General features: G+C 44.8%; 1 protein-coding gene across 1 annotated transcript; it reads left to right on the top strand.

Moving 5' to 3' along the window:
* Window positions 1-10118: 10118 nt before the first annotated feature.
* LOC121983388 (gallate 1-beta-glucosyltransferase-like) lies at window positions 10119-11689 on the top strand. The gene has a single exon (XM_042536324.1). It carries the CDS (start codon window positions 10191-10193, stop codon window positions 11649-11651), a length of 1461 nt encoding a protein of 486 aa, XP_042392258.1. The 5' UTR covers window positions 10119-10190; the 3' UTR covers window positions 11652-11689.
* The last annotated feature ends 12700 nt before the right edge of the window (window positions 11690-24389 follow it).

The following is a 24389-nucleotide window of genomic DNA, read 5'->3' as shown; positions in this document are numbered from 1 at the left end:
TGAATGGTGGTTCTTCATAAGCCATCATGATGAAAAACGTAAAGAGTTTTGAGAGAGGGAAAGAAACAGGTTAGAGTTATTTCTCTAATATTATGTTAAGATTTAGAATAATGTGTAGGTCAAGAGGGAGGGACCCTTGCGATAAAAATAAAAAATATCTTTCTCGATCTTATAGTTCGATTAAAATAAATACTTGTACAAAAAGAATTAGGAAGCTAATTAACAAAAAAGAAAGATGCACGGAGATTTATTTAGTTTGTAATCAAGGGATTATTAATCCAAGACATTGAAAGCTCACTATCAAATCTCCTTCTGATGAAGAAGCCTCTTACAACAGTTAAAACACTATATTACAAAGTTAAACAGAAAGTAGATGGTTTACAAGTGTTATTATTCTGAAATCAGGGTTGTATTTATAGCGCTAATCCGAGCGTCTCAAAGGGTTCCGGGCGCCTGGGTGTGGATAAAATTTAATCCATAACGTAACGAATCGCGATAGCTTGGCAAGTGATAAATTTTATGGTTCGGGCGCCTAGATCAGGTCCGGGTGCCAGACCGAGTTGAACTAGCTCGACTAGGGCGCAAGCCCGAGGCGCCCTGACTAGCCCTGGGGTCCGGGCACCGGGACCAAAGTCAACAGTTTGTTGACTTTTTCATCTGGGCTGTCACGCCCCAAAGGAGTCCCTGCCAGACAAAAATCCGGCAGAGCCTCCCCTGTACCAGTGACAATATGAAGCATCACTACAAGCACAATACATCAGCCACATGCGGCTGGAATATTTATATACACAACCACGCAGTTATAATAACAGCCCACACGGCTGGAATGAAACAATCACAACCACGCAGTTATATATAAAACAGCCCACACGGCTGTACTAAAAACCAACAAAGCCCACACAAGACAAATAGATACAATGCATGCCGACACGGCTTAAACACAAATACAACACCAAAAGAATAAGATAGCCACATGGCTAAACACAAATACAATGCCACGAATAAGAAAAGAATATACAATAGAAAACGAACACAGTCTTCGGATGTGACGTAGGACCCGGCAGACAGGATACTCCGAGCGACACCAACCATCTACAGGCTACCTGAAAACATAAATGTATACATGCGGTGGTGAGTATAGGTAACTCAGCGGGTAATAGAAAAGATAGTGCATGGTCCATAAACAACATGGAGATCACAAGTATACAGTCTCAGTAGGGAATAAAGAACATGATCATACTATCATAATCAAGGCAACTAAACATATCTGACATAATCACCTGACATATAAACTGTACAAACCACCACTAACACAATGACAGATACATACCCAATCTGGAATCGACGCAAGGTACAAAGCTCGGTAAACTCACTGGATCTGCAACAGATATACCCGTGACACCTGTGCAATATAAGTACGACTGCATATACATGTAAAATAAATGACATGTATGCAGCATGGCAACCAAATGCAACAATCATATCTCAATCAAGTGCAACAACGACAATCACATGCAACTAGTATCTACTAGGCATGTATGCAAATGCAGATGCACCGCGCATCAAATGCAAGAATAATAACTGCGTATGCATGCTCCATGGTCACCCCCGCCACCTCTCCAGACACCACGACCCCTGTATGGCCGAGAGGCTTGGGTCTGTGACGACTGTACTACCCTCCAGCCCACTATATAGTGGTCGAGGCGGACAGTCCGCTAGTAGCTATCTAACTACATAGCATCAGGGTCCCTGACTGCTCACAACACCGGATCTCACTAAACCTCGTGACCGGGTGGCACGACAGGACTAGCAGCAACTGCTCCAACTACCACTACCCATGAGTGGCCGAGTGGGCGGTGCTAAACCAAACCAACTGATGACTCTCTCACCACAAGGGAGACAATGGTCATCAGATGCAATGAATGATGAACATGATATATATATATAATCATCATCCATGCAACAACCCCAAACCTCATAAATACCTCCAACATGAGTATAATCGTCATGATACCTCCACATATCCCACCAAACATATGTATACAACTACACATGTATAACCAACCAATAATCGCCAATGAACATATCAGACATACATGGACAACCCCACATATACAATCAACATGTATCCTCCAATAAAAACACATCGGACACGTGTATAAACCACAGACGTGCAATCAACACACTCCTCCAAAAGTACATAACAAATACGGATATACACACCACGTGTAAATGCACGGTCAACCAGATGACTCCTCTACACATACCCACCTATATACAGTCCACATCATATACCCAATCAGCATGATAATACCAGCCACCCGACAATCCCTACAGGACATACTCTACACGTGTAATCACCATAGAGTAGATATCAAGAGTAGAGACTGTATATGAATTAAATAGATCATCACAAGGGTCAAGCATAAGTATCATGCAGGAAAAACAGCAACCGATCATGATATAAGGTCAAGTAGCCTAATTCATCCAATAATAACCATGCACTAAGTTTCAAAGAAACTATAAAGAGGTTAAGGAAGAAATACCCGCCTTAAAGTGTAGATCGTGCAAAATAATCCCGTGTCGAGACGCTTGTCCCGAATCCAAGTCCTGCGATCACATAATATATATTTAGCTAATTACATAGGTAGCAACTAGCTAAATAAACTCCCCAATCTAATTAGGGAAAACCCTAATCGAAGTAACTTACCTAATTCCTCACTTCAACTCTTTCTAGATCCAAACATAATCCACAATCTATTAATCAATCCAAAACTCACTAATCCAAACTCATCCTAAATCCACAACAACCTAACATCATCATCTACAACTAACCAAACCACCACATCAGACAATCCAACCAAAAAGCAATCCAATGACCTCAAGAATGATCACATAACAATCCACTTCAACCAATCATCATATCCACAAATTTCAACCCCATATAAACCTCAATCAATCCAACACATACAAATAATGATCATGTATCCATTTACATAAATCATTCACCAAATAACCATCACAAATCAACTTATCACAACCAAATCCCAAATTCAAATCAATTAATTCATTTAACACCATCGTTTAATCTACGTGTCATCTACTAACATCAAGAATCAATTCTACAATCCCTTAGAAAACCCAATAGAGTAGCACTCTAATAAGAAAACTAGTAGTACATCACTAGAAAAACACTTACCTTAAGATGAAGCAGCTAATCCAGTAGCTCACAACCCCATGACCCCTGTCCATAAGCTACAAGCACACACACACACCTATCCTCCCTAGAATAAATCCATAATCCAACCATACAGCAAATGATTTGCTTAAACCCTAATTCATAATACAAAACTCACCTCAATAGTCCCTTGCCTCCTCACCCGTGACCTCCACAGCTTCAAGAAGTGGAGAAGCAGTGATCGGCAGGAGAGAAATCTACCAATACCTTGATCCGATGCCTTCCTCCAATCCAGAACAAGAACAACCTCACAAAACATCAAAACCCTTGAATCTATTAGAGTCCAGATCAAGAAGAACATCACAAAGAGGTAAGGTCTTTGAAATCACCCAATTTCGGATGAAGCTTACCTAGATTTGGTCCCTTCCAGGTGCCATCGCCTACTCCAATCCGGTTGATGAAGAGCAACCGATCACTCTCCAGCAAACGAATTGAAGAGGATGAATGAGAAGTTCAATTGGCTTGAGACGACGCGGATCTATGTCCCTCATTGAACCCTAATCGGATCTCCTGGACGGGGAAAAGAACCAACCGAGGAAGCGATCACACCTCCAGAGATGGCTTGGACATCTTTAGTACCTTCAAGATCCGGTGAGGAGAGGTGATCGGAGACCTTGCGAGCTTGGCTCCGGCGTCTCGTGGGTCGACGATCGACGAGGAGAAATCGAGAGAAAGGGGCTCGGGGCTCGGGAGAAAAGAGACTCGCGGCGAGGGAGAGAGAAATGGGAGAGGTCGGGGCGGTAGCTTTCCTCCTCAACGATCAAGGGCTGCCTTGTGCCGACGATCGGCGTCGCTTCCCGACGACCGGCGATGAAATCGGATCGCGAGGGAGGGGAGTCAGGGAAGAAGGGATCGGGGAAGGAAGTGAATCGGGAGAAAAATTTAAAGAAAATAAAACTTAGGTTTAAGTTAATTAACCTTAAGTTAAATCCTTAATCAACTCCCATTTAAAGGGGTATCCCAAATAGGCTTCGCTGTACCCCGAATCCATCCCATCAAAACGGGTCATACGGACTCCGTTTAAATCCCAGAAAATTTCTAAAAATTCCTAAGGAATCCGATAAGATTTTTCGTTCAGTAATATTTATTATTTATTTTGCGATATCTTACATTCTCCCCCACTAATAAAAATTTGGTCCCCAAATTTACTGGTCAACTTAGGGACCCTCCTCCAAGGTAACTACCAACCAACATACTCATATGTCACTCATCCAAGTATCATAAACAAATCTCCAAATATGATAATCCTCCTCCAAGTGACTAGCGGCAACTCTGTGAGCTATGAACTCACCCTACTCCCGCTACTCTCACTCTGCAATCTAGCCAACTGTGGATAAATCAAACACCTCTAAAATCCAAAATCCACTATCAATAAATCCTCCAACACATGTATAGAGCGCTCAAACTATCCATCAGTCTGAGATGAAAATCTATACTAAAGTGAAACTCCTAATCCAAAGTCTACTGTAATCACAGTCAAAACCAAGATGTGAAATCGCGGATCTCCATCCAAAACAACCCTCAGAGATACATCATCCAGTCCGGTAATTCCTCTAGAGTATAATCCTGCTACTCAATCCAAAAGAATCTGTCCTACAAATCGATAGCTAGGGAGCAAAGTCGTCACCCAACAATGATTACCCAAACCAAAATATACTCTCCAAGTCTTGGATAATCCCACAACAAAATCCGTCAAACATGCTCCCAACTTCACTCCAGTATCCAAATCAACCGAGACAATCCTGCTAGTCTCTGATATTCAGCCTCCACGTGCTGACACACTAGACATCAAACTACCAAAATCCGCGATGTCTTTCTTCATATAGTTCCACCAATAAGAATACTCCAAGTCTCCATACATCAGGTGTCAACCGAATGTATCACAAATCTCGATCAATGTGTTTCCTGCAGTAACTCCTCCCGGATAAGAAGTGACTCGGAAACACACATAATCTCCGCTAATATCTAGACAGAAAATTTCTAAAAATTCCTAAGGAATCCGATAAGATTTTTCGTTCAGTAATATTTATTATTTATTTTGCGATATCTTACATGGGCTCTCTCTCCAGCTCTGCTCGCTTAGTGACTTCGACCATTCGGAATACGGCTTACCCGAACTCATTTTCTGGTTTTCTTAAACAACCTTCCACTTTGGCTTCTCGTCCCTCGGAACTGCCGCGCATTTCCTTGTCGTCCGCCAGCATACTCTTCCATAACGCCTCATCCCTCGGACGCACTGAGCCCATCATCTCTCTCCCGTGTCGTCCTTCTCGCTAGTTGCGCCTTTCGCTCGACCTCCTGCGTTCCTAAGTTTCTGCACACTTAGATACAAGGATCAACTACAATATGACCTAACTTGACTTAGTTGATCACATCAAAATTGTCACGGAGTACTTACATTATGACTTATCCTTTTCTTCATAAGGATAAGATATACATGTTAGGAGATGATGATATCTCCATTAGTATGAGGTCCTTTAAGTAGAATCCAAAAATAAAAGCATAAGGGTTTAGGCCTAAAGTTAATAATATCATACATTGTAGAGAAATATAAATTCTTTTGGTCCCAACAAATAATATTGGAGTCATGGTCTAAATCGGATGCCATGTGGGGTGGCCTTGAACGAAGTTGAGGGGAGGCCCGCAGCGGATCAAGAGTGATGGGATGCTTGCGGGAGGTCCGAAGTAGGCCAATGATCGGATGCTTGCGGAGGCTCAGAACAGATCAAGAGTGACTGGATGTTTATAGAGAGGCCCGGAGCATGTTAAGAGTGACCGGATCCTTACAGGTGGTTCGAAGTAGGTTAAGAGTGACCGGATACGAATGCTTACAGGGAAGCCTAAAACAGGTCAAAAGTAACCAGATACTTACAGAAAAACTCAGAGTAAGTCAAAAGTGATCGAATACTTACAGGAAGGTCTAGATCATAAGATTAATATAGTTCTTCATTTGAGGGAATGATTGTTAGAAATACAATCAAAGAATCATAATAAAAAAACATGAAAATGATCATAAGTTTAAAAGTATTTAGGTTAAAATGGATAATATCATATTATTATAGAGATATCTAAATATTTTTAAACACAACAATACAAGTATAAAATCGAGTTAATTTCCAATCATAACAAATAATTAATCAAATATTCTAAATCTAATTAACTGTCTAATCTATAACATTTATTGGTATCTCATAATATTTACAACTCCACTATAGTAAACCAAATAATTGCACAATAAAGTAATTTCTTTAATAATAGGAAGGTAAAGCAAATTTACCTCAGCTCTTTCCGGCGTTGCGTTAGATGGCGGCACGCCCAACACGACGATACTTCCAACAGCATCGAAGACAGAACTACAGAGGCGGCGGCCGCCGCGGAGGAGGAAATGAGTGATGGCGACAAATCGGCCATTGAATTAATCAAAAATTTCTAATTCGGTTTAAAAATTTATCATAAATCATCATATTACTTAAACTGAATTCATTGTAACTGTATTTTTTACCGGTTCATTTATTTGGATTTATTCTATTTAACTAAATAAAATCTAAAATCGAACATGAATCGAATAAACTATTTTTAAAAAAAAAAATTAAATAACTTAATTAAAATTTTAAATTCAATTAATTTGAATCAATCAGTTTATTCAGTTTAATTAAATTTTTGCTCATTTCTATACAGAGTACATAAACTATCTAAGTATGACATGATGCAATGGATTTAGCTACCCGATCTACACTTTCTGTGTCGGCCAGGTAGCCTCAATGGTTGCACTACTCGCGGCAGATACAAATGGCAATTGCTTCGCCTTCCCCAATTCACGAATAATGGTTCATCAACTATCTAGTATGACATATGGCAGTGCGACTCATGTCGCAATCCATGCCAAGGAGCTTCTCATACGCAAGAAGAGGCTAAATACGATCTACTGGCACCACACCCCAGTTAGTCTTTTCGAACGAGCAATGCATGGAACAAGACACCTTCATGTCCCTGAAGAAGCAAAACTATTTGGACTAGTGGACAAGCGATCAGAACGTTTTGGGTCGAGTTGGGAATTCGCCAGATGTGATAATAGTCTATCAATGAACAATAACAATCAAATATTGGTGCCCCAAGCTGAGTTGGAAGAGTTGTTAGTGCAACTTTCAAATTCAGTGAAGTAATTGACTAATGGGTTCTAGTAGTCGGCTATTTGGTCAAAATCAGCCTCGACTTAGACTCATAAAAAAAAAAATTTCGAAGAAGCTTTCATCATCAATTTTTGAGGGTTTTAAAAAGAGTGTCGTTGCAATTATATAACTCAAGCGATAATCCAAATTTAATAAGTCATCAATAATTAAAATTAATTAAATAAGTCATCAATAATTAAAATTAAATTTTAGACTGAATTTTTAAATTTAAATGATTGGGACAGTCTGTCCGGCCGATTTAACAAAACTTTTATTCCTTAAATAAGTAAAATGGAAATTCTGAAATCTACCAGTTCCGTTTCAGTAAAATGTCTAATATAATATATTTAACACCTATAATATTTCTGATAGTATTTAATAATATTTTTGAATTATATATGTATTTCAAGATTAGTTTGAACTGGGTTTCTTGAGCTATCTATCTCAAGCTAAGTAGTTATGTTTTTTTATTTCAAAATATAATCAATAATTTTTTTAATATGTCTTAACGAATTAATGGAAGATTTTTTTAATAGACAATTGATCTAAGAATAATGGATTGATAGACCACTCGTTACGAATGTTTTCTGATTTATCTTGATGGCCAATATATGGAGCTAGATTAGTCATTCTAAGATTAGTTGGAATAAGTTGTATACCGATACTAAATAAAAAAAATATTAAAAAGAGTAGATGGTCGTGATCCACGATTCACACGCTCTTTACATGATGTCTATTTTTTTATGGATTGCGATAGCGATCCCTAAAGATTTTCGCATGGCTAGTTTTGGATTGTAAATAAATCAAGCGTTCGTGAACAAATTTGGTGTTCGGCTTGATAAGACTTTGTTTATGTTCGCTCAATATACATAAGATTAATTAAACAAACAAGCTTGAACAATTCGTTGAGCTAAATAAACAAAATTGAATATACATGTGTTCAACTTGTTAACGTTCGTGAACAACGTTTATGAATAATGTTCACAAACCATATTCATTAATAAAACTATTTTCAATATGCTAAATAAATAATAAAATAAATAAATTTAAATTATCAAGCTCAATAACCAATCAAAAAATTAAAAGTTTCAAACAATCAAACAAGCTTGAATTGAGAGTTTAATAACATCTAAATGAATCAAGCTCGAGTCAAACTCGAATCAAGCTCAAGTCAAGCTTGAATTGAGAGTTTGATAACATCTAAACGAATCAAGCTCAAGTCAAACTTCATATAAGCTCAAACTCATAAAAAATAAATCAAGTCAAGCTTCAACACTCATTTCAAAAACTTGATTTATTTTAAATTTGGTTCGGCTCAGTTCGATTATTTTATCAAATAAATTTCAACACCCCCAAAGTTCGATTCGACTTGTTTATAGTCCTAATAATGTATGAGATTAATGGCTAAACAGTTGAATTGTTGTTAATTTTTCAAATATTATGATGACAATCTTTGTAGGTTTCTCTCGGCTTATATATATCTATACCAATGCACGCTTGTCATTCAAGGAATTAGCCTTTATAGCTTGATACTTTATCATCCACTGTCTCCCCTTCATATATGTATGTCGGATTATGATGGAAATCCCAACTTCTTCACTCACACTAGGGATGGCAATGGGGCGGGGCGGGTTTGCCATTCCCATCCCCGCCCCGTTTTCATTTTTTCGGGTTCGGGGATTCCCCGAACCCGAATCCACGGGTTCGGGGATTCCCCATCCCCGCCCCATTTCCAAAAGAAAGCATGATTTCGCATCCTAACTTACTGAACTTTAAACTACCAATATAATTATATACTCATCCTAGCTTACTGAACTTTAAACTACCAATATTCACGTTTATTAGATCTATTTTAGTTTTTAAACTTGAGTACTTGACTCGAGATAAAATTGATAATATGATAATATGATATAATTAAATTATGATTCGATATAAAAATCATTTTTCGGGGCGGGTTCGGGGATGGGGATAGTATTCTCATACCCGCCCCATCCCCGCCCAATCCCCGAAAAATCGGGGATCCCCATCCCCATTTCGGGTTTTCCCCGCGGGACCCCAAACCCGCGGGGAAAATTGCCATCCCTAACTCACACCCTTCCCTAAGCACCTTCCATGCGCCATCCTCTGCCCTGCTCCCAGCGTCATCTTTTTGACAAAAACACAAACTGTTTGACAAAACTGTTGTTGAAAAACAAAAATAGCAGGCCATGGCATTGTGCTACGACATCATTCTGAAGATAGTCTTTCTCTCTGATTTATCAAACTATTGAATAAAATTTGGAATACAATCAATATACACTTAAAAAAGCTTATCTTTTTTATTATTAAATTTATTTTAAAAAACAAACTGTTTGACAAAGTATAAAGTAGGTGGGCATGGTCATTGTCCGCGATGACGCACGCCGCTGCTCTCTTCATTGGCTGGCGAGAGGCACGAGAGAATAGCTAAAGCCAATCCTCTGACGTCATTGCTTGCTTCACTACCAAGGAATTTGATAAGAAATAATAAATCTACATTTTAACAATTTGACAAAATGAAGCTTCCAAGTGACGTCCATGACTCCATGCAATATGAAAATTTGTGTTGGAGTTGACTTTGGAGTTGCAGTCGAATCCGTGGACTTTGAAGAAGCCAAATTTAGATGTAAACCATAATCGATCGATGAGCTCGAGGATACAACTGCTGCTTCTATAAATGATAAATCCGTTCTCGATCACTTCGAACAAAGAACGCAATTGACGAGGAGCTAGCTAGGAATATTACCTTCTAATTGTGTGCATATATGGCCATCGCCGTCACGGGCACTGAGGACACAAGCGCCGGCGGCCGGGACACGGCGATGCCCCACGTCGTCATGGTGTCTTTCCCGGGGCAGGGCCACCTGAACCCGCTCCTCCGCCTCGCCAAGCGCGTCGCCGCCAAAGGACTCCTCGTCACGCTCTGCTCCACTGACGACACCGCTCGCCGCATCGCTGCCGCCGCATCCACCTCCGTCGGCGCACTCGCAGAGCCCACCCGCGTCGGCCGCGGCTTCATACGCTTCGAGTTCTTCTCCGATGGCATCGCCCCCGACGACCCCGTGCGTTCAGACTTAGATTTTCTCATGGCCTCCCTCCGCTCCGCCGGGCCCCCCGCCCTCGCCGCCCTCGTCCGCCGCCAGGTTGTCCCCGTCGCCTGCATCGTCAACAATCCGTTCGTCCCCTGGGTCCTCGACGTCGCCGCCGACCTTGGACTCCCAAGCGGAGTCCTCTGGGTCCAGTCCGCCGCCGTCTTCTCCATCTATTACCACTGCCGCCACGCCCTCGCCGCCTTCCCTTCGGAGGACGACCCCGACGCCATCGTCCAACTCCCCGGCCTGCCGCCTCTGCGGCCGGAGGACCTTCCCACCTTTCTCCTCTGGACGTCGCCCTATCAGATCCTCAAAAGTGTGATTTTAGAGCAGTTCGGCAATTTGTCGAACGCCTCGTGGGTGTTCGCCAACACCTTCGACGAGCTGGAGCACGAAGCGATCGAGGCGATCTCGCATCGCCAGGTCATCATCCCCGTAGGGCCGCTGGTCGATCCGCCGCCGGAGGAAGGCGGATCGAAGGAGATCGGCGGCGGGGAGATCAAAGCCGACCTGTTCAAGGCCGCGGACGAGTCGATCCAGTGGCTGGCGCGGCATCCACCCCGCTCAGTGGTGTACGTATCGGTGGGAAGCGTGGTGGTGCTGACAGAGGAGGAGATGGAGGAGATGGCGTGGGGTCTGAAGCAGACCGGCCGGCCGTTCCTGTGGGTGGTGCGGAGCGACGCGCGGGAGAGGCTGCCGGCGGGGTTCGCGGAGGAAGTCGCGGCGGAGGGGATCGGGATGCTGGTGGAGTGGAGTCCGCAGGAGCGCGTCTTAGAGCACGAGGCGGTGGCGTGCTTCTTGACGCACTGCGGCTGGAACTCCACCACGGAGGCGCTCACGGCGGGGGTGCCGGTGGTGGCGTACCCGCAGTGGGGCGACCAGGTTCCGGACGCGAAGATGCTGGAGGAGGCGTGCGGGGTCGGTGTAAGACTTCCGGCGCCGGCGACGAGGGCGGAATTGCAGCGGTGCGTGAAGGCGGTGACGGAGGGCGAGATGGCGGAAACGATAAGGAGGCGTGCGAGTGAGTGGAAGGAGGCGGCGGCGAAGGCAGTGTCGGAGGGCGGGTCGTCGGACCGCCATATTCAAGCCTTCGTCGACGAGGTGACCAAGAGAGCGGCGCCGGCAGCGAACTGAGAGGGGCCCTCATTTTTAAATAAATTACCGGTTAATTAGTTGATAGACGCGTCAAACTGATATTACCCGGGCAGTAAACATGTGCCATTCACGTGCATATCTATTTAATTTTTTTCGCCACAATAGCATTAATTGTTTTTAGAAATAATACCAATTTGTAATAAGTTTGAATTAAAAGATAAGAGAAAATCAAATTTAACTTAAACAACTATTTTAATAATTTGATTGATTTTAAATTTAGCTCGGCTTAAAGCATTCATAAGTAAATTACTATTTCCCTCTTTTCACACAGCACCCGCTTCTCATTCCCATTTAAATGATGTTTACATGCTTTTTAACTTCTTTACTTATATTGTTTTTTTAATTTTATTTAATTTTTATTTAAATTTATTTTTAATCAAATTTGTTTATTATTTTTTCACCAATTTTTTATTTTTTTATTTTATATAATTTTTAATATATGTCAGAATCTTTTCCTTATTTTAAATTACATTATAAATTTTCATGTATAATTTTTCAATTTTATTTAATTTTGTTTTTTTATCAATTTTATTTTTTAATAAGTTTTATTTGTTATTTTTTCTATCAATTTTTTATTTTGTTTTATTTAATTTTTGACATATATCAAAACCTTCTATTCTTTTTAAATTATCTCTCTTCAAACTCTTGACAACTTCTAACGTATATTAGAACTTTCCTCTCTCTTTAAATTGCCCCTAAGATCCCCCTCCTTTTAAATTATCTCATCCAACCCTTGACACATTTCAAAATCTCTCTTTCCTTTAAATTACTCACTCTCCAACCCTTGATACTGTTGGTGCAATATCCCTCAGGTCAAGGTTGACCTGGGTAACCAAGCTGAGTCTTGGTTTGGGTTTAGATGTTTGACAATAAGATATTGATTGAATAAGAGTCAAGTAGGTCAAGGTTGACTGGATACTTGACTGGGAAGTCCTAACTGGGATGTTAGGCAAAATGAAAGTCCTGGTGAGTGAAGCCAGGTGAAAGTCCTAGTGAGTGAAGCCAGGCAGAAGGAAGTCCTAGTGAGTGAAGCTAGGCAGATGGAAATCCTGGTGAGTGAAGCCAGGTGAAAGTCCTAGTAATCCTGGTGAGTGAAGCCAGTGAAAGCCCTAGTGAGTGAAGCTAGGCGGATGGAAATCCTGAGTGAGGCAGGTGAAAGTCCCAGTGAGTGAAGCTAGGCGATGGAAATCCCTGAGTGAAGCCGGTGAAAGTCCCAGTGAGCGAAGCTAGGCGGTGGAACCTGGTGAGTGAAGCCAGTGAAAGCCCTAGTGAGTGAAGCTAGGCGGATGGAAATCCCGGTGAGTGAAGCCGGTGAAAGCCCTAGTGAGTGAAGCTAGGCGGATGGAAATCCTGAGTGAAGCGGTGAAAGCCCTAGTGAGTGAAGCTAGGTAGATGGAAAACCCTAGTGAGTGAAGCTAGGTGAAAGCCCCGGTGAGTGAAGAGCAGGAAAATCCAGATGGATCAAGGATGATCGGACATCCGGTCGAAGTCCAAGTAGGTCAAAGGATTGATCGGATACTTGGCATGAAAGAAAAGTCCAAGTAGGTCAGGATTGACCGGATACTTGGCACAGAGAAAGTCCAAGTGGGTCAGGATTGACCGGACACTTGGTAAGGGAGTCCTAGCAGGTCAAGGAGTGACTAGATGCTAGGCATGACATACCAACAGTCAAGGTTGACCGGATGTTGGTTCGAGGTTTAGGACTTGGTTTTGGACAAAACCAAGTGCTGGATCGATCGGATCGATCCATCGGCCCAATCGAAAGCTCGGATCGATCCGTGGATCGATCCGAGGTCCCAATCGATCGGTGGATCGCGGCCGCTTCGCGCGATAAGCGCCGGATCGATCCGTGGATCGATCCAGCGCTTTCGCTGGAGTGCCCGGATCGATCCGTGGATCGATCCAAAGCCTCCCGATCGATGGGAACATTCGAATCGATCGATCCGACCGCTGGCTTCGCTTATAGCCGCAGCGCTCGATGGTCGGAAGGACTTCTCGATTCACTCCGAGCTCTCGCCAACTCCTCCACAGGCTCATCGCCAGTTCTTGAAGGATCTTGGAAGCTCTCCAAGTCAAGAGGCGGATCAAAGCCAAGAAGAGAAGCTAGGGTTAGGGTTTTGTACTCATTGTAAGCTTGTATTTCTTGTATCCTTTCCCTCTCTTCTTGTATTGAGTATTGTAGGGCTTCTCCGCCCTTGGTAGTTACCACAAAGGAGAGTTTTATTTAGTGGAGGGTGTGTGTGTTGGTGTGGATCCTTGAATTAGTCACCTCTTGTGAGGTGGATACCAAGTAAAACCAACCGTGTTAGCGTTGTGTGTTTGTTTCTGTATTTTGAAGGAACAAGCAACGCCGAGCACCGAGCGAACGCGACGAGCTATTCACCCTCCCCTCTAGCTACTTTTGGTCCTAACAAGTGGTATCAGAGCGAGGCCGCTCTTCACCGGAATCATCGCCGGAAGGGTCAAGCATAACAAGAAAAGCTAGAGGGTGAAGAAGTTGGAGCAAATTCTTCAAGTTCAAGATTTTATCAAGCTCAACTTCAAGATGCAATTCCAAGATGGACTTGGATTTGACACAAGGGTGGCTCCACCATATTCATTTACAAGCTTCGATTCTTGAAAATCAAGAATCGAAAATTTTCTTATGATGGAGATAGAGCAATGGTTTGCTCTCATGGAAGGTTTTGAAGCTCTCACAAATTCCAAGGGCAAAGTACTCAAAAGGAGCAAGTGGAGCAAAGACCAAATCCAAAGATGTGAGGCCAATGACAAAGTGACCAAGCTTTTGGTCAATTTATTGCCAAGCAACATCTTGGAACAAATTGGAGAGTTTGAAGATGTCAAGGAGCTTTGGAGCAAATTGGCAAGAATTCATGAGATCCCCTCCACTGTATCAAATCAAGGAGAATCCAAAGAGGGCGACTCATTGGATCAAGACCAAGAGGAGGACTCCGAGGTTGAGAGATGCTCAACCTCCGAAGAAGAGGAAATCCAAGAAGCTTCATCCTCAAGGGAATGCACCGAAGGGAACAAGGAGGGAGCATACTCCTTGTTTCACATTCAAAATGATGAAGCCTCCACCTCTAGGATTGAGGGGGAGCAATTCTTGGTGACGCCGGATCAAGAAGAAGGAGAAGCTTCTACATCCGGGTCAAGTGAAGAAGAAGAAGATTGTGCCACCTCCGAAATTCAAGAAATATCAAATGGAGGAGCAAGTGCCATCCCTATACAAGAAGGTATAAATGTTTCAATTAAAAATAAAAATCATATAATATGTGATCCGGCAGTAGACCCAGGGTAGGCTAACTAAGCGAGCCGAGCAGCTGGGGTAGGTCCGAGCGGAGCTAGAGTTAACCCATCCAAGGGCTTGGGTTTCCGACGTCAAGGCTGGGAGATCGAAGGGCCGAGCGGTAGTCCGCTCGGCAGAAGCATAAGGGCCGAGCGGGAGTTCGCTCGGCAGAAATATGGGCGAGGGTAAAAGGTAGCCGAGCGGCTCATCCGCTCGGCCCTGGATCTAGGATGTTAGCAGGAGCATGTCTGATGATTAGGCCGTACACAAAATCGCACGATGGAGGATCTCGCCGTCACATCGTGAAATGGTCGGTACAGTAGCAGTATGGTCTCATGAACATCTTCCTGATAGATCCATATTTGGGCATGGCCCTTCTGACAGACCCATACTTGAGCATGGTCAAAGGCATGTTGTTGATTTGACCGGGGCATTCGGGTCTCCTCCAAAGGTCTATATAAGGCCTCCATTTCTTCACCGGAGGTATGAAAAATCTTGATTTGGGAACCACCTTTTTGTTATTCCTCGCCTGACTTGAGCGTCGGAGGGCCGTCGCCGGGACACCCCTCCCGGCCCGGTTTTGTTGCAGGTTCACCGGAGCATTCGAGGATTCCGCAGGAAACGCCACGTGCCCAGCGTCCCTTGACTCCTGATTCGGACAGGATCAAATTGGCGCCGTCTGTGGGAACGCTCCTGCTTCCGATCGGAAACAATGGACGAGGCTGGACGACAGCACACGGTGACGCTTTCAAGGGAGGAACTCGACGCTCTGGTCGAGATAAGGGCCGCCAAACTCGTGGAGCAAAAACAAAAAGCATCCGCCGAGCGAGCGGAACAACAAGCGACATCTGCGTCTGGTGGCCGAGCGGAAGCACCTCAAGCCACCATCGCATTCCATCGGGCCCTATTTCGCACCCCTGAAGCAGCACCAGCTCGAAGAGATAGAGGCTCTTCCTCAGACGAAATGCCAAGACGGGATGATAGAAAAGGGAAAGCCCCCCGGACGGACTCATCTCCCGAGCGGACCAACCGCCAATTTTCGGAAGCCATTCTGCGAGATCCTCTGCCCAAGCACTACGTGCCCCCTACGATCGGCGAGTATAATGGAACAACGGACCCGGATGATCATTTGGGTAAGTTTGATAATACCGCCACGCTCCACCAATACACTGATGGAGTGAAGTGCCGAGTCTTCCTTACCACGCTCTCGGGATCGGCTCAGCGGTGGTTCCGTAGGCTGCCGGACGGATCCATCACAAGCTTCAAGGACTTCCGAACGGCCTTCCTCCACCACTTCGCCAGCAGTCGGCGTTATCAGAAAACAAGCGTCAGCTTGTTCGCCATCAAACAAGAGCCAAAGGAATCGCTTCGAACTTACATCCAGCGATTCAACCAAGTGGCGATGGACATCCCAACAGCCACATCGGAAACGATGATGAACGCCTTCACACAAGGCCTTGTTGATGGGGACTTCTTCAGATCGCTCATCCGAAAGCCGCCCCGAGACTATGATCACATGCTACATCGGGCTAACGAATACATAAACGTGGAAGAAGCGCAAGCCGCTCGGAAAAAAGAAGCTCCAACCGAGCGTGCACTTATTCATGCCGAGCGGAAGCAGCACTCCGCTCAGCAACCACCTAGAAGACCCCAGGCCGCTCGGCCGGGCTGCGTATAGAACATAAGCATCGTCGCCTAGAAGACCCCAGGCCGCTCGGCCGGGCTGCGTATAGAACATAAGCATCGTCGCCTAGAAGACCCCAGGCCGCTGCGTATAGAACATAAGCATCGTCGCCTAGAAGACCCCCGCCGGCCGCGATAGAACATAAGCATCGCCTAGAAGACCCCAGCCGCCACGATAGAACATAAGCATCGCCGCTAGAAGACCCCAGCCGCACGGTCACAGATAGAACATAAGCATCGTCGCCTAGAAGACCCCAGGCCGCGTATAGAACATAAGCATCGTCGCTTAGAAGACCCCAGGCCGCTCGGCCTGCGTATAGAACATAAGCATCGTCGCCTAGAAGACCCCAGGCCTGCGTATAGAACATAAGCATCGTCGCCTAGAAGACCCCAGGCCGCTGCGTATAGAACATAAGCATCGTCGCCTAGAAGACCCCAGCCGGGCTGCGTATAGAACATAAGCATCGTCGCCTAGAAGACCCCAGGCCGCTCGGCCGGGCTGCGGATAGAACATAAGCATCGTCGCCTAGAAGACCCCAGGCCGCTCGGCCGTCGGCCGGGCTGCGTATAGAACATAAGCATCGTCGCCTAGAAGACCCCAGCCGCCGGCCGCGATAGAACATAAGCATCGCCGCTAGAAGACCCTGTGCCGCCGGCCAGATAGAACATAAGCATCGCCGATAGAACATAAGCATCGCCGCTTAGAAGCCAGATAGAACATAAGCATCGTCGCCTAGAAGACCCCAGGCCGCTCGGCCGAGCATCGCCGCTAGAAGACCCCAGCCGGCCGCGATAGAACATAAGCATCGTTGCCTAGAAGACCCCAGGGTATAGAACATAAGCATCGTTGCCTAGAAGACCCCAGGCCGCTCGGCCGGGCTGCGGATAGAACATAAGCATCGTTGCCTTGAAGACCCCAGGCCGCTCGGCCGCATACTATTATGGCAGGATGGGAAACTAAAACCCTGCGCTGTTCAGGGTGATAGAGGGAGGTTATTGCCTAGGAGCGAATGCCCGAGCCGCTCGGCAAGGTACATTATAGCCGAGACTACCTCGGGGAGGATTATATGCAAGCCCAGCGCTCGATGTGAAGGCCCGAGCCGTTCGGCCGGGTATATGGTATCACTTGAAGACCGACGAGCACCGTCGTTAAAAATCGAGAGTCGGACCGGCGACTATAAACCGCCGGGCGACCGACCAAGAGTCGGAACGCAGTCGGACCGGCGACTATAAACCGCCGGGCGACCGACCAAGAGTCGGGACGCAGTCGGACCGGCGACTATAAACCGCCGGGCGACCGAGGGACGCAGTCGGACCGGCGACTATAAACCGCCGGGCGATCGACCAAGAGTCGGGACGCAGTCGGACCGGCGACTATAAACCGCCGGGCGACCGACCAAGAGTCGGGACGCAGTCGGACCGGCGACTATAAACCGCCGGGCGACCGACCAAGAGTCGGGACGCAGTCGGACCGGCGACTATAAACCGCCGGGCGACCGACCAAGAGTCGGGACGCAGTCGGACCGGCGACTATAAACCTCCCGGGCTGGACCTCTGCACGGACCAGCATATCATATATTCTCTCCCCCGTTCGAGGTCGCGTTATCACCGAAGGCCCTCGAGCCGTTCGGCCGGGAGGATTATGTCCGAGCCACGGGCTCGATGCCGAAGACCCTCGAGCCGATCGGCCGGGAGGATTATGTCCGAGCCACGGGCTCGATGCCGAAGACCCCCGAGCCGATCGGCCGGGAGGATTATGTCCGAGCCACGGGCTCGATGCCGAAGACCCCCGAGCCTATCGGCCGGGAGGATTATGTCCGAGCCACGGGCTCGATGCCGAAGACCCCCGAGCCGATCGGCCGGGAGGATTATGTCCGAGCCACGGGCTCGATGCCGAAGACCCCCGAGCCGATCGGCCGGGAGGATTATGGGCGTGCTCCTCATCGAATCGGCTCTCCATGGTCAAGTACCAAGGGCCCAGAGCGCTACCAGCGGGTGCGGAGGAGCTTGCCATCTCAGAAAAGCGGAAGAATGGCGAGAAATTGAAGAAAGGGGAAGGAAAGGGGCGAAAGGAGCAGGAAAAACCTAATAAGTGAAGGCAGAGGACTCACGGGGAAGGAAAGAGGTCGGAAGAATCACCGATGAGGGGATCACTTGCGACACGTGGCGCTCTGTCACCGAGTGCAATTAATGCGCGTCATACCGCGCATGCTGTGATTTAATGAGAAAGATTTTGCGCGATTTTCGGGAAATGCAGGCGAATAAACATTTATCTGGAACGACAAGGCATCCCAATTGAATAGCCGAACGGCCTAACCTGATGTAAGGACCGAACGGCTCAAAGAATATTATAGGCGACGACTACCCGCTCGGACACGCAGTCCAGTCAGTCGGACTTACTGCCTCCTTCGACTAGACTTGAAGGGAAGGCAAGTGATCCGGCAGTAGACCCAGGGTAGGCTAACTAAGCGAGCCGAGCAGCTGGGGTAGGTCCGAGCGGAGCTAGAGTTAACCCATCCAAGGGCTTGGGTTTCCGACGTCAAGGCTGGGAGATCGAAGGGCCGAGCGGTAGTCCGCTCGGCAGAAGCATAAGGGCCGAGCGGGAGTTCGCTCGGCAGAAATATGGGCGAGGGTAAAAGGTAGCCGAGCGGCTCATCCGCTCGGCCCTGGATCTAGGATGTTAGCAGGAGCATGTCTGATGATTAGGCCGTACACAAAATCGCACGATGGAGGATCTCGCCGTCACATCGTGAAATGGTCGGTACAGTAGCAGTATGGTCTCATGAACATCTTCCTGATAGATCCATATTTGGGCATGGCCCTTCTGACAGACCCATACTTGAGCATGGTCAAAGGCATGTTGTTGATTTGACCGGGGCATTCGGGTCTCCTCCAAAGGTCTATATAAGGCCTCCATTTCTTCACCGGAGGTATGAAAAATCTTGATTTGGGAACCACCTTTTTGTTATTCCTCGCCTGACTTGAGCGTCGGAGGGCCGTCGCCGGGACACCCCTCCCGGCCCGGTTTTGTTGCAGGTTCACCGGAGCATTCGAGGATTCCGCAGGAAACGCCACGTGCCCAGCGTCCCTTGACTCCTGATTCGGACAGGATCAATATGTTTTGAGTGTAGGGAAAGTGGGCACTACAAGAGCAAATGCCCTAAATTGGCCAAGAAGAAGGGTCAAGTGGCACAAAAGGGCAAGGAAAAGCTCAAGGAGACCACCCCCGGGACAAAGAAGAGCAAGGAGCACATTGTGTGCTTCTTGTGTCAACAAAAGGGGCATTACCGAAGTCAATGCCCCAAGGGGAAGAAGATGGTCGAGGCTCAAGGAGGCACTAGTCAAGGGGGAGCCTCCAAGGTAAAAAAGAAGGTAACTTTCGTTGAGCCTATTCCCTTGCAAAATGGTAAAAAACATGCTAGGTCAAATTTTTATCATTTTAATGCGATTTACCATAAGAATAGGAAGCATGAGGGCTTTAAGGAAAAGCATGTGGCCCTACATGCCAAAACTACTATCCCTAAGGCTAGGAATGTAGGTAAAAACCTAGGCGATAACTCTAAGGATGTAAGATACAAGCCTAGAAACAAAAATGCTCATGGATCAAATGAAAAACCAAAAACTAAGGACTTAGTGATAGAAAATCAAGTCTTGAGATCAAGGCTTGATAAAATGGAAAAGACCCTAAAAAGGATGGAAAATATCCTATTAGGGCAAAATGAGCATAACCTAGGTTTAGGGGTACAAAAGCCATCCAATGGCCATAAAGATTTGGGATACAAACCAAAAGCCAAGAAGGATGTGCCTAGTTATCATAGGGTTCCATATAGTTATGGAACGAACCCTAAGTCTAGAGGTCAAGTCAAGGATACAAGGGAAGATATCCCTAGAAGTATCTTTGCAACCAGAGTGACTAAGACTTCTAAGAAGTCTAAGAAAGTCACGAACAAGGTTACAAGGGAGGCTATCCCTAGAGTTGACCTAGAAAATGTGACCAAGGCTTCTAAGAAGCCCAACAAGGTCACTAGGAAGGTATCTAGGGAAGTTATCCCTAATGAGTACCTAGAGCATCCAAGGAGCACCAATAGGTGTTGGGTTCCTAGGAGCATCTTCTCTACCCCATAGATGGGTTAGAGAGTGTCAACTCCGATTAGAAGGGTAGTTAACCCAACTTTGAGGAAATTGACACTCAAGGAGCATTTTCAAGGTTTTAGTTAACCTTTGAAAATGAAATGGAATTATTATTTACTCTTTGAAAGAGTAAAATGTGCCAAATTTGGAGAAGTATTGATTTTATTTTAAAGTGGCACAAATTTGAGAAATTCATAAGAACTATCAAGTTGGGATTTTGGTATGTTCTTAGGCAATTTAAGGCAATCCGGGCCTTAAAAATTTAAAAGTGCTACTCTTGAGGAAAAATGGAATATGCCAACATTTGAGGACATGTTTACTTTCAATTGGCATACATTAAATCAAGGAAATTAGAAATGCCAATTTAGGTTTTGGCACTCTCTTGAAGCACTTTAGGGCAATCTAGGTTTAAGTTGTAAGTTTAGCTAAGACTTTAAGGATACTTAGATAGTTAATCTAGGTATATTTTATTTATGCTAAACCTTGTCATGATTGTTTGTCCATCATATGCCATGACATCATGTCTATTTTTGCATTCATGTTTTATTATGAAAAATCCAAAAATACCATGTCATGACATTCATACATCATGTAGTAATAGGATATTTTCTTTTGAAAAATTATTTTCTTTTGATGTATGCCATAACATAATCATGCATTAAGTTTAATTCCTTGTAATTAAGGACGAATGGCATTTAACGACACTTATTAACAAGTGACATCCTGGGTGGATGTCTAATATCTCTAAAATGCCTAGATAGATATGCATGATCCCTAGAATAGGGCAAAACCAAATTTTACATCTCACAAAGACCTCTAAGGTGACTTGTATGTGTTTTAGTGCATATTATATACAAGTGAGATGTTAGGATGATGAACAAAGCTCAAGATGTTGATTTAGTGCATTCCTTTGAGTTTTAAATTCATCAAAACACATAGTTATGTGTTTTCCCATCATTGGGAAAGCTAATGTACAAGTCATGTGCATTAAGCCCAAGGAATGTGATGGGATATTAGTTTTGAAAATGTTTTTGGAAAACCTTGGTGAAGGCTATCTATTGATAGTAATCACCATTGAATAGTTAGACACAAACTTGAAGAAAAACACTAAAGTTTTTGCAAGTTTTCAAGTTTATGTCAATCTTTGAAAATATGATGTATTTTCATAGAAAACTATTTTTCCATAATTAAGTATGCCCTAAATAATGTCTACACGAAATTTCATAATTTTTGGATTTTTGTAGAATTTTCTAGGGTTTCGTTGACCGAAATGGAATTTCAGCAACTATCGAGTCGATCGATCCATGGATCGATTGAGTTCTGAATCGATCCATGGATCGATTCAACGGCAATTCCCGCGAGCAGAAGTCACTGGATCGATCAGCCGATCGATTCAGGGAGTCTGAATCGATCGCTGGATCGATTCGAAAATTCAATCGATTGAACCCAACTCAATCGATCCAAGTTGCTGATTTTGGCGGAAGGCCTGATTTCCGCATCTTTGAACCTCTTTGAGTCTAGGTAACCATTCCAAACCCCTTAAATACATTTGTATACATACAAAGGGTGTTTTCATGTTGAAAACAAGGATGGATTGGTTAACGAAGACTAAGTAGAAGTTTAGGTTGAGGTTGTTTCAAATTTTGAATATTTGAACCTCAAAACTTCTAAATTTGGGTTTCTAATGGTTTAGGGATTCCAAGTCATTGTTGGTGCAATGAAGTTACCACCATGCCTTTAGGGGAGGGATTCTTTAAAGACATGAAAATTATTTTTCATGAACCTTGGAAGGTGGATAACCTTCTGTTGTGAACTTGCGCAAGGTTGAGCATTTAAACTGGAAATGGGGAGAAATGGGGAGTGGATATCCTCATTATTTCAAGTGGACACTCAAGTGGTAGATAATGCTCAAGGTTGGGTAGTTGTCTACATTGAGGGAGAAGTTAAGGATAAATGAAGGGTATGGGACCTTCATTATCGTGTTGATCACAACGAGTGATGTTGTGAACAACGATGAGCAACTCTTCAGGGGGAGAGTCTTCAACAAATGGATTTGTTGAAGTGTGCCCAGAATTGGAGCATAGGTTGATGTGTGCCAATAGGGGGAGAATGTATGATTAAGCTTAGTCCTTCATTACCTATGGGAAGGTCATAGGGGGAGAATGAAAGGACTCATGAAAGGGAGTAAGTTAGGCTTTCATTACCTAGAGGGAGTTTGCCCTCTTAGGGGGAGAATGAAGAGCTTAATTTATGCTTTCATTACCTAGTGGCATGAAGAAGGAGGCTATGGGATTAGCCTAACTTACATATGGGATTATAAGTGTTATTGTGGTATTGTCAACATCAAAAGGGGAGATTGTTGGTGCATATCCTCGTGTCAAGGTTGACTAGTCAAGCCGAGTCTTGGTTTGGGTTTAGATGTTGACAATAAGATATTATCAAGAAGAGTCAAGTAGGTCAAGGTTGACTGGATACTTGATGGAAGTCCAAACTGGATGTTAGGCAAAATGAAAGTCCCGTGAGTGAAGCCAGTGAAAGTCCTAGTGAGTGAAGCCAGTAGGAAGTCTTAGTGAGTGAAGCTAGCATGGAAGTGAGTGAAGCCAGTGAAAGTCCTAGTGAGTGAAGCTAGGCGGATGGAAATCCTGGTGAGTGAAGCCGGTGAAAGCCCTAGTGAGTGAAGCTAGGCGATGGAAACCTGGTGAGTGAAGCCAGTGAAAGCCCTAGTGAGTGAAGCTAGGCGGATGGAAATCCGTGAGTGAAGCCGGTGAAAGTCCCAGTGAGCTAGCTAGGCAGATGGAAATCTGGTGAGTGAAGCGGTGAAAGCCCTAGTGAGTGAAGCTAGGCGGATGGAAATCGGTGAGTGAAGCCGTGAAAGTCCTAGTGAGTGAAGCTAGGCGGATGAAAATCCGTGAGTGAAGCCGGTGAAAGTCCTAGTGAGTGAAGCTAGGCGGATGGAAATCCTGGGTGAAGCCAGGTGAAAGCCCTAGTGAGTGAAGCTAGGCAGATGGAAATCCTGGTGAGTGAAGCCAGGTGAAAGCCCTAGTGAGTGAAGCTAGGCAGATGGAAAACCCTAGTGAGTGAAGCTAGGTGAAAGCTCTGGTGAGTGAAGCCAGGCAAGGGAAAATCCAGATGGATCAAGGATGATCGGACATCTGGTGCTGGGAAGTCCAAGTAGGTCAAAGGATTGACTGGATACTTGGCATGAAAGAAAAGTCCAAGTAGGTCAAAGGGATTGACCGGATACTTGGCACAGAGAAAAGTCCAAGTGGGTCAAAGGGATTGACCAGACACTTGGTAAGGGAGTCCTAGCAGGTCAAGGGAGTGACTAGATGCTAGGCATGACATACCAACAGGTCAAGGTTGACCGGATGTTGGTTTGGGAGGTTTGGGACTTGGTTTTGGACAAAAATCAAGTGCTGGATCCAGTACTTTATGCTAGAATAAGTATATTTTCTATCAAAATTAACCCTCATATTTTTTCAACACAAATAGTCTAAAAATGAGTATAATTCCTATTAAATTCAACACATTAAATTAGAATTGAGTATATTTCCTATTAAATTAAGAACGACTTTTTTCCTGCTTAATATAATTCCTTATAAATTCAGCATTAT

The sequence above is a fragment of the Zingiber officinale genome, chromosome 5A (genome assembly GCF_018446385.1).
Source record: "Zingiber officinale cultivar Zhangliang chromosome 5A, Zo_v1.1, whole genome shotgun sequence".
Taxonomy (NCBI): domain Eukaryota; kingdom Viridiplantae; phylum Streptophyta; class Magnoliopsida; order Zingiberales; family Zingiberaceae; genus Zingiber; species Zingiber officinale.
The sequence above is the reverse complement of the archived record's forward strand: the minus strand, read 5'-3'. Positions and strand labels throughout refer to the sequence as shown.

Excerpts from the sequence above, each read along its gene's own strand:
- LOC121983388 (XM_042536324.1), top strand. The coding sequence starts at position 10,191 with ATGGCCATCGCCGTCACGGGCACTGAGGACACAAGCGCCGGCGGCCGG.